This window comes from Lupinus angustifolius, chromosome LG09, assembly GCF_001865875.1.
Source record: "Lupinus angustifolius cultivar Tanjil chromosome LG09, LupAngTanjil_v1.0, whole genome shotgun sequence".
NCBI lineage: Eukaryota > Viridiplantae > Streptophyta > Magnoliopsida > Fabales > Fabaceae > Lupinus > Lupinus angustifolius.
In genome coordinates, this window is record NC_032017.1 from 20,282,362 (window position 1) to 20,298,554 (window position 16,193).

A 16,193-nucleotide genomic window follows, 5' to 3' on the forward strand; every position below is an offset into this window, starting at 1 on the left:
CAATATTTTTCCTTTCATTTTCTTTCAAATAACATGTAAATCTTATAGCAGGTTCAAATGTTGTTTACATTTCTTATTGCTATGTAAATCTGATAACCTAACCTTAGTGGAGATCCGCTGTCACATTTTTTTGTGTCTCATTGTGTCTCAATCCAATAGAAATTTGACACATATTTAAAAAAAAATTAAGAAAAATATAAAATAACATTTTTATGTGATTTGGTGGGATATTATTGGCTTGAGACATGGGCACGGGAAATTTTTGGGACGGAGGATGCTCGTTCTCCTCCAATAGGGTCCTTGATTTCCCTGGATCGCCTGGTAGTGTTATGGGCTTAGTAAATCTGGAATTATTATGGGCCTAGTACATCAAAACTTCTCATATTGCTAGTATTAATCCAAAAAATTGGAAGGATAGAAGAAACCACCACACAGAAAAAGAAGGGGATTTCTATGTTAATTGGTATTTAACTGTGAGCTTTGATTTACATCTTGTATTTAATGATTTTTTTGAGGCCTCACCTTGTAGGAAAAAAATATAAGTGAGTTAGAAATACTTATATTTTCTCCATTGAAATAACCTAGTAAAAGATTATAGGAAAGTTGTGTACAAATATCATTACTCTTTAAGTAAAACTTAATTTGTTACCATTTGAAACTATTAATAGTCCAATCACCTATTCAAGCTCCCTAACAGTAAATCATATTCTTATTTTTCTATTTTACAAAGCTATGATTAGTTAATAAAGTTGCACCCCATACTAATTAACCATCTAAAAATCAATATATTTGGACAGCATACATCATCAGAATTCCAAATGATCCACCTTAGGGATTTCCAAAATAGCTAGAGCTAAAGAAAAGAGACTCACAAATAACAAAAATCACTTCAAACAAAAGACACCACCCCTTGATCACTCACTATAGCCCAATGAGGCCAATCATTTATGGGGACAAAAGGTAATGACATACCTAGGTGCTTTGCAAGTGTTGAGCCCTTTTGAATCATCATAAGCATAGCTATAAGCCTGAGGGCAAATTTTCTTAAACAAACGACCAAACTCACTTGGCTTACACCTTTTAGGGCTAGCAAACTCACCAGTACAACAATACCTATCTGATTTTTTAGCCAAACAAGCACTATTGCACCCAACCACCTTCCCTTGTCTTTGCACAACAAATGCAGAAGGGCAATAAATATTCAAGTTAGCCTCACATGCAGCAACACCACAACCTACACCACCACCTACAGGCTTTATTGACACTGGAAGGTTAAACCCATCAACCAAACTAACATCATAGAAATGCAATGCTGATTGAGTTGTTCCAAGGGTCATTTCAACAAGTGTAGCAGGAGGGACTCCACCAATTCCTTGACATTTTAAAAGGCCTGCACAATCACCAGTTTCACAAGTTCCTTTTCCTGTTTGATTGTCAAAGCAACACCCTTGTCTTCCCCAGATTCTTCCTGACCAACCCTCTGGGACTTCTAGAACCGTCTCTTCTCCACTGCAGAGGTGAAAGCCACCATCTTTTGGAGATGGGTGCCCTGCACTACCTAGGGTTCCAGGCCACACGCTCTCTTTGCAGTTGTTTACCAATATGAGTTGAATCCCATCTGCAACAAAAGGAAAATACTTATTACATATCTTCAAATATTGAAAAATGTTTATCCAACCACCATTTCCATCAGAATCATATTTGCTGTTGTTTCAAGTGCAAAAGTTATTTGATCAATAGTTATAACAGAAATGTAGATAAAAAAGTGTACAATAATAGTGTGAGAGAGTGTTGCATGGTTTATTATTAATATGTGATATAAGAGAGTGGATTAGAAAGAGTACCTGTGGGGCATAAGGATATGAGAATGCAGAGAAAAATGAAGAGATGCAAAGAAGTAGACATTGGTGTTTGAAACAATATATAGAATGGTCTTTGATATTTGTGGGAATGCAAACAAGAGAATGAATGAGATTAAAAAGAAGTGGAAAAAATAGTATCTCTCTACTAGATTTGTATCCTGTAACTCAATATCTATGTGTGTATCTCTAACAGTTTTCAACTATTGGATTATATATTGAGTTAGTGCACAAAAATATTGATGGAGTATCTTCACCACTCTAGGATAGGAGCATGTAGTTTCCTTCTTTTTAGCCATTTTCAACTTTGTGGAAAGGGTGTTGTTTTAAAAACGGTTTCATAGGACTCTTTCATGTTTTAACCGTTACTTCCAACGTCCCACCTATCTGCTTTTTTTGCATAATATAAAAAATAAATAATCTTTGTTATCATAATATAAATTTATTTTATTTTATAAAATACGCAAACTTTAAAATATATATAGAAAATCGAGGTGCTGAGTATCTACTTTCAAATTAATATTATTTTTTTGGATCCACCCAAATTGAGGTCACTCCTATTCCTTATCATTTATCCTACTATATATCATTTTAATTTGTACAGAAGCTCTTAGTTCTACTGGTTTTTAAAATAACAAGCTTTTTAAGTTCAAATGAAATTCTTAAATTTTCGAAACTTGCAACAGCAAAAAAAACACCAAACAGTTTTAATATACTAATTGTTTATCAGGCATAACTTCATAAGAGACCAGGGCAGTAATTTAAGAGTGTTCCAGGTTAGTTACACAAAGAAGATCTTTTTGGTTACAAATTTTGGTACTAGAATTGGAACAATATTTTTTGTATCAATATTTGCTGCTCCAAGGTAGATATAACACTTTTTTATAATTACATAGATATTACTTTTACAGGAAAAGCAAAAACAGACGGAAATTATCCTTATTCACCTTTTCATGGTGCACACTATATTTAGTGGCCTAGGCTAAATTGTAAAATGTGGGTAGAATCTTATTTTTAGTGGGAAAATGGATACTATTTGCTGATCTAAATTATAAAAAATAAAAATATAGATAATAAAATATGGGTCACCCAATGTATTTATTCTAACCGCAAATTATATTTAATAAATTATTGTAGTCTCAATCAAATTCTTAAATTATGTATTAATAACTTCACATTTAATAAATTCTTATTCTGCTCCACCAGTAGTATAAGCCATAAGGGAGTGTTTATCATTTGACTACTGTCTATTTCACAACAACAGAAGTGTTGTTCACCAATAGTTCAATATTTGTAATGGTCAACTACACAAATTTGAGGTGCCATTTAGTTTCTTGATTTTCTCTGCATATGTTACTATAGTGACTCAAAATAGCAAACAGACTCAATTTTCAGTTTCCATTTCTAAATGAAATTATTACGTTGAAAAATGGACATGCATTATAGAAGAGTAGAAATTACAAGTTTGGTGATTGAGCCCCACCACTCCTAGTTCAAAGGGTATGGAGGTTCAATGGCTTATAGTAAATTTTAGATGACAAAAAATAATGCAAGAGTAACAACACTTCAATTTTCAAGCCTTACCTATATTGCAATCTATATCCAATAGAATGCTCTCTCTCTCAATGTTCTAATAAAGTCTCTCACGAAACAGCACCATGAAACTTAATTCACCGCTATTAAGAATGGATAAAATTCAATTTGGCATACAAACTGGATAGCTAGCTATATAGCACTGCTTCAATAGATAACACTGATGATAATACATAATGGGGAAAGACACTTTCATCGTTAAGCACGAAAGCCCAAAGTTCTTCACCCACCAGCTCTTTATTTCTCCCTACCCCATGCACGTTCAGTGTTTTATAAAGGAACTATACAATTATATGCCACAACTCTAGGTTTTATAAGACAAACTAATGCTATGAATATTAGACCAAGCTATGTCCAGAAATCTTTGATGACGGGGTCATCTAGTATACCTTGGTCTAATAATGAATATTTGTGAAAATTGTTACATAAGAATATATAATAACACCACTTATCATAAATTTATGTATCTCTATCTATTAAGTAGTGATATATTCTCTTATAAAATTAGTCTATAAACTATTCTTTAACATTATAAAAAGTTGATATATACTACTTATAAACCAACTATTAATAAATAAAGTATAAATTTGTTTGACTACTTTTGCATATTTCATTTTTTTACCTACTAGCTTAAACTTTTAAGTGCTTGAGACATTATTACACTTCAAACTCAAACTTTTTGCATAAAAGAGTACATAAATAAAACAGCTAATTGGCATTCTCTTAATAATATAAACTTTTATGAGAAATTATTGGTTCTTCCCATACGTTAAAAACGATGAAATTCACAGTTTTGAAGTGACAGAAACCAGAAAGTTATGTAATTGTGAATGGCATTGTCTCCCATCTTTGTTTTACCTGTCTTGACATCATCCTAGCTATCAATATCACAATGTTCCTTTTCTTGCACAGCATTAGAGACAAGAGAATAAGAATGAATTTGGGTTCAATGAATATGGAATTTGGTGTAGCCAAACCAAATTGGAATACAATAAACTTATGATAAACTCAATTCATCAAATACAATTCAGCTTGTGTTTTACGATTATCAATATCATTGCTCAATCAAAATTTATCAAATAAGTTTAATATTGGTCAATTATATTATAGATTGATTTAATTATACCAAAGTCACCAAAATCTGAAGTCATTTACTACAATTTGAATAAGAGTTAAAAATGAACTCAAGGGAATAACAAAGCGAGCTAGTTTAATCTCAGACCATAGCTTAAGTGGCCAACAGCTAAACCTGAATTATGGTGGGGATTAAAATATTTAGACATAGAACAAGTGGTAAATAAATGAAATTATTAAATTAAAGGTCCATTAACAATATCCAGACAAAAAGGCTGTGATGAGTCATGAACTCTATGCTAAGAAGCTAGATTATTAGGTAAAACATGCATTATATATTACTCAAACTGGTTATAGTAATAATTACTTTTTCCAAAGCCCAAATGAGGATGAGATTGTGTATTTAATGACCGTCTATACCTCACAAAGTTTGTACAAAATAATAAAAGAGAAATATTATATTCTCCTATTAATTCTTCTACACATAATAAAGTAATATATGTAACTTGTAAACCGATCATTAATAAATAAGATGTCACTTTATGATACATGTCATTTTTTTTGTAGGTAAGAGAATTTAGTAGAAAGATATATCATTTTCCAAAAGAAAATTAGGAAATAAAATTACATAAAATATATTAATGTGCCAAACTCTCAATATTCACAAAGGAAAATATATTTTATGAACATCAAATCTTGGACACCAATATAGTGTTTAATGTTTTATTCCATGTAATTTAGGAAAACAAGGTATAAATAAAAAAGTATATATATGACATAAAGATAAATGTATTTAATATCCAACACAATATTACAAAAATTGGGTTTACAAATAAATGTGTTGAGAAAAAATGATTTTCCACCTTGATTGACAAACCCAAAGGGTCCTTGCCTTAAACTGAAGTGAGAATGTCCTTTTTGGACACATTCCCATGTAATGGCTATAAAGCCTTGAAATCTCAAACTCTCCGTAGACAAAATCTAGTACTAAGTCTTATATACACTACTTCAATCATTGACATATACCGGCAAAAAAACTTGGGACAATAAGACAATGACAGGGTTTGGCTCATCATGTGGAGCATGCAAGTTCCTAAGGAGAAAATGCACCAGTGATTGTGTATTTTCTCCTCACTTCTCCTATGACGAGGCTACAACCCATTTTTCAGCAGTGCATAAGGTTTATGGTGCTAGTAACGTATCCAGGCTATTGTCACATCTTCCTATCCAGTTTAGAAGTGATGCAGCCATCACTATATCTTACCAAGCAATGGCTCGCATGCAGGATCCTATATATGGTTGTGTTGCTCATATTTATGCATTGCAGCAACAGGTTTTCATGCTATGATCCTTGAATCTGCTATTTCACTATTATGATCTACTAGTATGGCCATGCCGAGAAACAAAGATATGTTGTTTCAATCTATGTCTCAAACCAATAAAAACATGTTATATTAGTTAAAAAAATTAATTTTTCATTATTTTTTCTGTATTTCCTTCATTATCGTTTGTTTGGGATATGGTTTGAAACAACATATTTATGACATCTTATTCATGACTTGGTGTATGTCTCTCTCCTCCACATGAACACCTAAAAGAAACAATTCTAATTTACCATTTCATTCCATAGTTTGGTAAGTTGTGTTTCATATATAAAGCTTTAACCATGTTATATATGTGCAGGTTGCCAACTTGCAAGAGGAGATAAATATTCTTGCAAGTAATCTAACAATGGAAAATTCCACAGTTGGTGTTCTCAATTGTGGCAGTGACCAAACACCAGTGAACTCAAACAATGAAATACACTATATTTTGCAGAATGATGCTAATAGGGAACAATATTATCAAAACCAACTGTCTAATCTTCTTTCTAATCATGAAGGAAGCAGTGCTACAAGCTACCACCAAAGTTTTGACTCAATGATGAATATAGAGCTTTCTAATGCACATGGACTGGAAGATTCTTCTCTATTTGGTGATTCCAACTCCAATCCGTTAGAGAAGTTCCTATCTGGAATTGACCAAGAGGTTTTCATGAATCATCCATGGTTCAAGCATAATGCAGAAATGAACTAGGAATATAAAAGTTGTGACTAGACTTTTGTGCCTACACACCTAAGTGGCTAGTGTAAGATGATTGCACGAAAATCAACTTTTGTGACATCTATTGTACAACAATTTTGATCTCTACAATTCCAAGGATAATGACTGAGGAATATGCAGGTGATGTATTAATATATTAAAAATGATATATTTAGCTTTTTAATAAACTTATAAAGTTGAATAGGTTATATTGTACAACTAATGCTACTCCAACACACAATCATTTCAATTAAAGAACAAACAAAATGCAATTGAACGTTTATCAAATCAACATCCTGTAAAGTGTAAATCCGGTTGTAAAATTTTGTAACTAAGATGATTGGAGATTCATTACTCTAGCTGATTATAGCAAGCTACTTTTCAATATTTTCTTAGGCTTATAACCTAGCTAGTTTGGTCCATAAAAAGAAATCCTTCGTAGAGCATCTAACTGCACTTATCATGACTAAACGGACTACTCATAAACAGAAAAAAATGGAAAACACAGGCATGCACCTTTTATGTACAAAACTGCTAACTTATTCAGGGACAACATGTTGTTTAGGTGAAGTTATTTCAACCAAATTTCATCTCATCAGATCGATGGGGATTTGCTGTCCCGAATCATGTCTCCAAGTCTGTCTCAATTAATCATAATGAAGTAAAAATAGACAAAGTCATGAATGTTTAATTTTTTTGAACTGATATACATATTGTGATTGGTTTAAGACAGACTAGATAACACCTTATGCATGGATCCACTGAAACTATCGGAGCTCTAGTCTTACCCTGATTGTCGATTGTCTAATTCTCTTTTATATGGATTTAAGACAGGGCACGTAAAGTTTGAGAAAAATAAGTATGACATAGGCAGAGTGGGTACAAAACAAGTTATATCAAATAAATGTTTTATTCATTTTCAGATTGAATTAGCAACACTTTACACCATAAGTCACAGCTACAAAGTTGTGGAACTCAGGTGAGACAGAAATATAAAAAGGAATTTCAAAGTTGTGGAACTCTGCTAGAAAAATAAACATGTGATACATAAGTTCCATAAAACTAAAGATGAATGCATTCTGGAATTGTTTTAAAGGGGGGTAGTTGAATATTATTTAGGCATACAAACCTTTAGCAAAATCAAGCACATCAACATAGCTAAATTCACCAACAAAGAGATCACTCTGTTAAGAAAATCTGACTTAGTAACAGCCTATGGTTCAAAACAGCACAGCCATCTCTGTCTCCATTGCTTCCTTCTTCTCTAATCACAGCAAGTTTAGATTTTAAGGTTGCAACCATGTACCTGTCATCAGTGAATGGAGGACTAAAGTACAATTCTCATGAGAGTACTTATCAATGCTTCATTTCATAGTGTGATGCTCATTGTCATTTGTTATTAAAAAATGAAGACCATTACAGACTAGAAGGTAGTCGATAAAAAATGAAGTGCCGACTTTAAGAAAGTTGAGTAGTCGAAAATTGGGGTGCGATAAAGGTGAAAATGAACACTTTATCCTCTCGCTCCACCTCATCATCCTCCACCACAAACACCACCCTCCTTCAATCATCCTTTTATTACAACCCTGCCACTGCCGCATCACTACCACCATCCAAATTTGCATCAGCAATAGACACAACATTCTCTTGGGCATCGAGACATTCTTCATCTTAGCAAAAGTTACTCTTAATTCTTCAGAGTTCAACCCATGAAAACCCCTCAAAGATATAACATTTTGAGAATTGAATATGTTTGAAATCCAAGAAACCCAATTTCATAATCTAATACTTAACACCTAACTCTCATTACTTAAGCTTTTTAAGTATGCAAGACTAGAATTACGGGAAATCATATATATACCACTTAAATTAGAGTAAGGATTCTTTCCATTAATAAAGAGCCAAATACCACATTATAACACACAAAACATAATATGTAATTACACTTTTTACCATTCAAAATATGAAGAAAAACAACTACTTAACTTTAGTTGGTACGATTGCCACTCATTACATGTTTCTTTTCAAATAACATCATTTGTTCTTTTAGACTTTTAAGAAATAGAATTAATAAATAATAAAAAGAAAACTTTGAAGAGAGAAAAAGAAAAACTTATTGAAATCACCCTTTCATTTGAGCTCTCGTTCAATCTAATGAGATGTTTTCATTCTTATCACATTTTGTATCATTGTGATTTAAAAGTATTATTTAATTAAAAAAATTATAAAAACATAAATTAATATTTTTATATTATTTTATAAAGTTTGATCAATTAAAATTTGATTTTTTTTAGATACTTCTTTGGCTTAACCACCGTTGTTCTGCTCAACCACCCACTCCCAAAGTCAATATTTTTTGTTACCAATTCTAATCCTTCAATAGCACCTTTTGTGAAAAGGTAATGTGCATCTCAGAAATGAGATAGTGAGTAAATAACCTAGGATTCCCCAATTAGTATCAGCCATAGGATTATTAACTGCACCCCACATACTACAATTGAAAAATAAAATGCACAAGATCCGTAATAATCGTGTTACAATGTAATTATAGGGATACAAATATTTTTGTCTTTTAGTTTTCATGTGTATTTTCAAGTTCTAATAGTGGTGAAGAACATGTTTCTTTCTTCTACCCACTCCTTCGTAACAAACAATGCAAAGCTACAAGTATAGCAAACAGGACACGTGCTACACAAATCATAGCAACTTCAAGGAATTAAGTTTCATACAAAGGTGACACGACTCTACACTCTAGTGGATTCTCATAAGGTAAATAATAAAAGGATAAAGTGATTTTTATAAAAACTAATAAATCATCCTGTTTTTCACTATTTACCTCAATCACTCGTACTTTATATATATAGGTAGTATAATCTTAGTAAATATAATTAAGGAATAATTTATTCTAATTAGTTGACTATTAGTTTGTTTAGATTTGGCTCAACGTTGTACCATAGTTGTGAAAATCCTTTATTAGATTAATAAAGTTGTATACTAAACTCAAAGTCAATCTCAACTTATATTTTATTTTCATCAATTAAATTAACTTGTTGCTAACAATATAAGATTAGAATAAAAAATAATATAAAAAACAATAATACATGTATAATCAATAATTAACAACTGAAAATTTATCTCGTTAGTAGATGGGTGGCACATAATAGATGGGGGAAAAATATAGAAAATTATAAAATGTTCATTTTAGTCGTTACAAAGGAAGAAATAGTTCTATAACTTAAATAGACAAAAAATATTGAATTTTATGGTCAAATCCTATCTTAAATTTTATGGTTAATTTATCTTAGGTATAGTTAATTAATAGTAAATTATATATTTATATTAGCAAAGTTTACCATAATTACACTTTCCATCTAGAACAAAGATTATACGTCCCAAATAAATTATATCTCTATGTCCAAAATCAATTAAATTACAACAAATAATATAAAATTATTAGTTTATATTTTTATAATTATTATTATTTTAATGAAATGTGACATTTTAATTGGATTGTAGCATTCATTTGTTTGAAAGATTAAAAGGGTAATCAATATAATTAATGTATCTACATAAATTCTCATAAGTGATTTGGTGAGTGTAAGTCAAAGAAAAGTAGGAATGGCATGGCAACAGGTGGGTCGGGGTCGGTTTGGACATACCCAAATTCGAACCCGAAATTTAAAACCTAAATCTGAACCCAAATTCAACGGTGTTAAAAATAAAAATATCATCCTCGAACCCATTGGGTTTCGGGTAATCCGAACCTGAAAATTATAATGTATTAAAAAATATGATATTATTTTCGTGTAATTTTTCTATAAGATTTCTATTTTCTCTTGTATTATTTCATTTCTTTTATGTTTGAAGATCCAATAGTATGTAAAATAAAATTAGAAATTAAAAACAATAGGTATCTGGTAGAATTTTCAATTTTAAAATGAATTATATTACTTTGAAACGGATTCGGGTCAAGGTGTTAGATATACCAAACCCGAACCCAAAATTTAAACTCGGGTAAAACTCAAACTCAATCACATCATGTTTCCCCACTAAATTCAGGTTCGATTCAGGTGAGTACCTACGGATTCAATTTTTATTGTCATCCCTAAATAAATGTGACACAAATAGTGCTACTTTATGCATTGATATAAAATGTAAAAGTTTGATTAAAGCAAGAAGGACAAGCAAAATCAGACAACCTTCCCTTTGAAGTACCGTCCTGATGAATTGCAATGATGACAACTGAGATTTAACCACGCCTACCCACTTTTCTCTAGAGTTTCATTAATAATATCATCACTTTCCACATATAGGGATCATCTGTACCGTCATTTCATATACCAAGTCGATCAGAGTGCTATTTTTTATCACTTTTTATTTTTAAAAATAATTTTTTATTCACATGTATGTGATTGGTTTGGGACAGGAAATGTGACAAGGTTGGGGACATGTGATTCTCATCCCACTTTCCACCGGTTCCTTCATTCAATGAATGATGCACAGTTATCTATGCAAAATAAAGTGAAACAAACTACTATGTGACTAGTACATTACCCAATTGCAATATCTTCCATCTCAATCTTATGTCTGGACCACTGCAAATATAGAAATCTTTGTTTCTTTTGTCACAGGACTACTAAAATTGAACTAATATTGAATATGACGGGTTAAAGAAATGATATAGAAAAAGCAAATAACGATAAGTAAAACTCTAAAATGTTCTTAAAATGAGATATCATTCGGGACTTAACAATGTTCACATTTCATAACAGCTCGCACTTATATAGTAACAAAACACTTAATTTTCTCTATAATGTACGAAATGTAATAATATGTAAATTATAGCATCATAAATTACTCTTCCAAGGAACAATAGAAAGACCAAACTAGCAGAAGCTTATAGTTTAGAAGATAATAATTAACATGGACTTAGAGTTCAGAAGCAAAAACAGACCACAGCAAAAGGTCTTATTAACCTGGCTTTTAAGCTAGGATTATAAGAAACAGTCATAACATACCGCATATAGGAGCAAAAAGTCAGTAAAATCAGAAAATCAAAGCCTCTCAGTCTCACCAATTCAAACATGTTTCAATAAGAAGGTGGAGGTGGTGGTGGAGGGCGAGGTGCAGCACCCCAAAACACATCATGAGGAATTTGACCATTTGGTGGCACCAAACTTGGATTCAAATTATACACTGGCATTGGAACCTGTTGTTGGTTTTCACCTAAACCCTGAGACACAGGAGTTCCATCACCACCTTCATTCACTTCTTGTTTCTGCTGCTGCAATTGCATGTCCTCTTCACCTGGTTCATCCTCAAGCGGCAACCTCTCATAAGTAGCATTAGCAAAAGTTGCAGCTATTACCATAACAGGTCCAGCAGCCACCAACGGACCACCCACGGTTCCGCCAACAACCTGGCCCTGACCACCGGCTAAGTAGACGGTTAACCCCGTAGCACCCGGTGGCGAGGGTGCAGGCAAAAAAGCACCGGACAGTGACAAAATCTCGAACCTTCCATGAAGGGTTACAACCCCACCAGGTGCAGCTTGTTGCCTGAGGGAAACATTAATTACAACCCCGCTACCGCTCAGCACCGAAACCCCACGGTGCCGACGGTTAGCGAAGGTGGCAATGCACTCGGCAATATCATTGCCGCTGCTGATCTCCAACACGTGGCTACGAAGCGCGTTGGGGATCTCCTTGGTTATAACAACCGGAGGTTTGGGTTTGTTTTTTGACCCCGGTGGCCTGCCTCGGGGGCGGCGGCCACTTCCGCCGCCTTGATCCGGTGTACCATGGTTGTTGTCGTCACGGTCGTTGTTCTCATCGTCCTCGGTGGCATTGTTGTTGCTGTCGGTTGGAGTTGGTAGATTATTGTTGTTGCCTATGTTCTTGTCCATCAATTCTTGTTCTTTTCTGGGCTTCACTCTAATCTGATCAACTTGTTCTTCTTCAACTGATGAATGGTTTCTCAGCTGAAGAGGTGGTGAAGAAGAAGAAGAGTTCGGCTCTGTTTGCCTCCTAGCCACATTCCCAGCCCACCAATGATTCGACATAATCTTATCTTTTTCTCTTGATACTACTCAGATCTATGAAGCTGAACTATTTCAGAGTCAAAGTGATAGAACCCAAAACCTAATCCACCTTATATATAACGCACTTTCGCTGCTATATGAGTTTTGTTTGGGTTTGCATGTAAAAATCTACCTAACTGAGACCATGACATAAGACCCACTTTCACATACACACCCTGAAAAAGGGGTAAAGTAATCAATACCAAATTGGAGAAACGGTCTTGCAGCTCAGATTTCACATGAAATGATGAAAAACACCGCGTTGCTTGAACACCCTTTAATTTCTTGCTCCAAGGATGAGCGTTTCTTTTGGAGTTTTGTTGAAAGGCTCAGAATAAAAAAACTACAATATAGTGTCACTAGAAATGTGTATGCAGGATAAGGGGGTTTTCAATAAAGGATGCTACCGTTTCATGATCACTTTCCTCCTTCTATTGCTCTCGATGTATCAGTGATGCGGTTAGAGGTTATCTGCAGAAAATTTACTTGTTTACTTCAGAAAGTGTGGTCAAACACGTTTATTACTGCAACTTCACCAAGTCATGGATTAGACCAATTTCTTTTTTTATTTTTCATTTCTCCATAAAATCGTGATGGAAACCACAATTCATTTTTCCTTTTTGGGAAATTGTGGATGATAGTCACAATTTTCATGTGGATTACATAAACGTTGGGTATAAGAGTGTGATATTTATCAACTGTAAAAATTTATATGTAATTAATGTATTATGTGTAATTAATGTAAAAATTTATATGTAACTAATGTATTATCTATCATTTATCTGTATTATTTTTATTTAAAATTTAATGATTTTCAAATATGAATAGTAAATAATATAGTATTATTATCTCATATTGTCAATATATAGATTTTCTCCACAAATTCACCCACACAAATATTTTAAAATAGATACATATATTTAAATAACACTTGTAATATATTTTCTTAATTTATTATATTATATATTACACACTTGCCAATTGCTACATGTTTTTTCTCATTTATTTTGGTAAAACTCTTATTTATTTTCCTTATGGTGTGAAATTTATTTGATTCTTCCTATAATAATATTCCATGAAATTAATAATATATTTGACTAGAGTGAAAATTTAATGAATGAAAGGGAGAGAAAGAAAATAAATGTGTAACCCACACCTTTTTATTTTCTATGAGAAGACTCCAGTAGAGAAAATTAGTGATAGATTTTATTGTTCTACCCCTTATATACTTAAAAAAAATTGTATTTCATATTAGTCACACTTATAAACATTGTCAATTTCCTAAAATCACTACATTTTGTACACAAAGACAAAAGATAGTGAGGTGGCGTTGGGAAGTTCTGATTTTTTTTTAAATTTATTACAATGTTTTTTAATTTTTTTTAGGAGTTGTAAATATTGATATTGCTTATAATATTATTATATTATTCAAAATTATAATGATTTTACACGTATGAAATAAATTATGAGATCACAAATTATCTTTGTCAAACTTTGGTACAATAGTCATAAGATTTTATAAATTTTTTATAAATCATTTAGTGTTGATAACATGTGTATTTTTATGCAAAAACTCTACCAGATTGATTTCAATAAGTAAAAGAAAATTAACTTTAAATATTAAATTCAAATTTTTATTTTTGTTGCCATTAGTTATTCATGTTAAAAAACTCTCAAGAATCTCTAAATTAAGTACAACTTTGACAATACAGAAAAAATAATTTGATATTATTTGTTTGATCGAGTTATTCTTAACTAGTATTAAAAGATAAGTAGCTGAAAAGTTTGCCCACAATTTAATTATCAATGAATTTAAGTCTTTAAAATAATAAAGACTGATACTTTAAATTAATGTACAATTTTCTTTGATGCATTTAATTTTTAATTATTATTATTTAGAATTGATATGTTATTTTGAAACTTTAGAATAATTATGAATATTTTTTTATTACTTCATTAATTTTAATTATAAATTATAATTAAATATTGTTCTCCGTATTAAATGTTATGTCAAGATTTATCATTATTTCTACTCATTTTCTCTCGTAAACTTTTTTTCCCTCACTTTTCTTTAATTTTAGGAGCTTATAATGTGAAATCTTTAAGCTCGTGATAGAGTTTGTGCGTGAGTTTTAGTGTGTCGTTGATACGAACGCATATTAAAATATAAGTAAATATTAATTTTAATCTCTCATATTTTTTATTTTTATCAGTTTGGTCTATCAAAATTTGAAAATAGTCCTCACATGTTTCAAATGTAGGTCAAAATTGTCTTTTTAGCATGTTTTATAATACTTGATAAAGACTAATTTAACTTTAAAAATAACAAATTTGATCTGCAATTTATAAAAAATTGGAAAAAATTTGGGTTTTCCAATTTTTGAGTAACCGAGTTGATAAAATAAAAAACAATAAAAATTGAAATGAGTATTTACAGAGGAATTTGATGTTAATTCATTGTGAAAATGAATTGTTTAATTCTACTGATGTATTCATCATATCATTAAAAACTAAGTTAATATCATTTGTCATTTGTACATGGTTGTTAAATACGCGACGAGTAATCCCATCATGAATTCTTTTTGCATAATTAAATTGAAAATATGCTTAGAATATTAGTTGTAATTAATATAATAACATCACAAAATTTATAAAAAAATCTTATTGCTGAAATATAGTATGTTATGTTTTTAAGGAGTATTACATATATTTTATAAGTATAACTGTATGTATTGATGATGTAAATATTTATATATAGTTAATGCATTATTTATTATTTGTTTATATTACTTTTTGAGAATCAATCATAATTGAAAAATGAATATGAATAATGCAATATGAGTATAAAAACTCTTACACGACCTATATACATCTTTTTACTCGTATTCTATATAAACCATTCAAATAAAACTTGAAAAATTGCATCAAATATGTGACTAATTTCCAATAAATTTTCCGGGTCTTCTGCAATAGTGGGGCAGTTACGGTTTCATTAAGCGGTTCTCTCTCTCTGTGTTGTTGTGTTCAAAGTTTTTAACTTTCCAAAGTATGAAGCAGAAGACTATAATTCCACTTGTTCTTTGTGCCACACAACTAAGCTATAGCTATAGCTTTACTTATGACTAAGGATTAGATGAACTTGTCCAAACTTATCATTAAGGTAGCAAAGGGAAAATAAATAAAAAATGAGTGCATTCAAGTTTTTTTTCCAAGTGTATTCTCACATTAGAAGTGTTGTTCAAGTTGAAAATATCCATAAGAATGTGAGACTAATTTTTCCAGTGAGCACTTTTTTATTTACAGACTTAAACTCGAGACCTTACCTAAAAAAAATCAAACATGTACTACTTGAACTAACTCATTGTTATTTAATATTTGAGTTTGAAAAACTGTTTAAGAAAATGGGCTCATGTACCTTGTGAGGAGGGGATATAAGGGGACAATTATTACATATTGATATTGCAATCCACCATTCTCAACCTATTATTTTATAATTATTGTACTTT

The 16,193-nt window shown here is 31.4% G+C and overlaps 3 protein-coding genes across 3 annotated transcripts; 1 reads left to right on the plus strand and 2 right to left on the minus strand.

The window, feature by feature from the left end:
• Positions 814–2,028, minus strand: LOC109356454 (thaumatin-like protein). Its single transcript, XM_019599774.1, has 2 exons — positions 1,845–2,028; positions 814–1,618 (listed from the first exon to the last, which is right to left on the minus strand). Exons 1-2 carry the CDS (start codon positions 1,903–1,905, stop codon positions 942–944), a joined length of 738 nt encoding a protein of 245 aa, XP_019455319.1. The 5' UTR covers positions 1,906–2,028; the 3' UTR covers positions 814–941.
• LOC109356453 (LOB domain-containing protein 33-like) lies at positions 5,581–6,685 on the plus strand. The gene is made up of 2 exons (XM_019599773.1): positions 5,581–5,859; positions 6,210–6,685. The coding sequence occupies exons 1-2, from the start codon at positions 5,581–5,583 to the stop codon at positions 6,600–6,602; spliced, it is 672 nt and encodes a 223-aa protein (XP_019455318.1). The 3' UTR covers positions 6,603–6,685.
• On the minus strand, positions 11,486–13,249 carry LOC109355784 (AT-hook motif nuclear-localized protein 15-like). Its single transcript, XM_019599001.1, has one exon. It carries the CDS (start codon positions 12,667–12,669, stop codon positions 11,698–11,700), a length of 972 nt encoding a protein of 323 aa, XP_019454546.1. The 5' UTR covers positions 12,670–13,249; the 3' UTR covers positions 11,486–11,697.

What these genes read in the sequence shown, in the direction of transcription:
- LOC109356454 (XM_019599774.1), bottom strand. Translation starts at nt 1,905, where the DNA reads ATGTCTACTTCTTTGCATCTCTTCATTTTTCTCTGCATTCTCATATCC. An exon ending in CATATCCTTATGCCCCACAG is followed by an intron (nt 1,619 to 1,844) that starts GTACTCTTTCTA and finishes CTTTTGTTGCAG; the next exon opens with ATGGGATTCAACTCATATTG.
- LOC109356453 (XM_019599773.1), top strand. Translation starts at nt 5,581, where the DNA reads ATGACAGGGTTTGGCTCATCATGTGGAGCATGCAAGTTCCTAAGGAGA. An exon ending in TTTATGCATTGCAGCAACAG is followed by an intron (nt 5,860 to 6,209) that starts GTTTTCATGCTA and finishes ATATATGTGCAG; the next exon opens with GTTGCCAACTTGCAAGAGGA.
- LOC109355784 (XM_019599001.1), bottom strand. Translation starts at nt 12,669, where the DNA reads ATGTCGAATCATTGGTGGGCTGGGAATGTGGCTAGGAGGCAAACAGAG.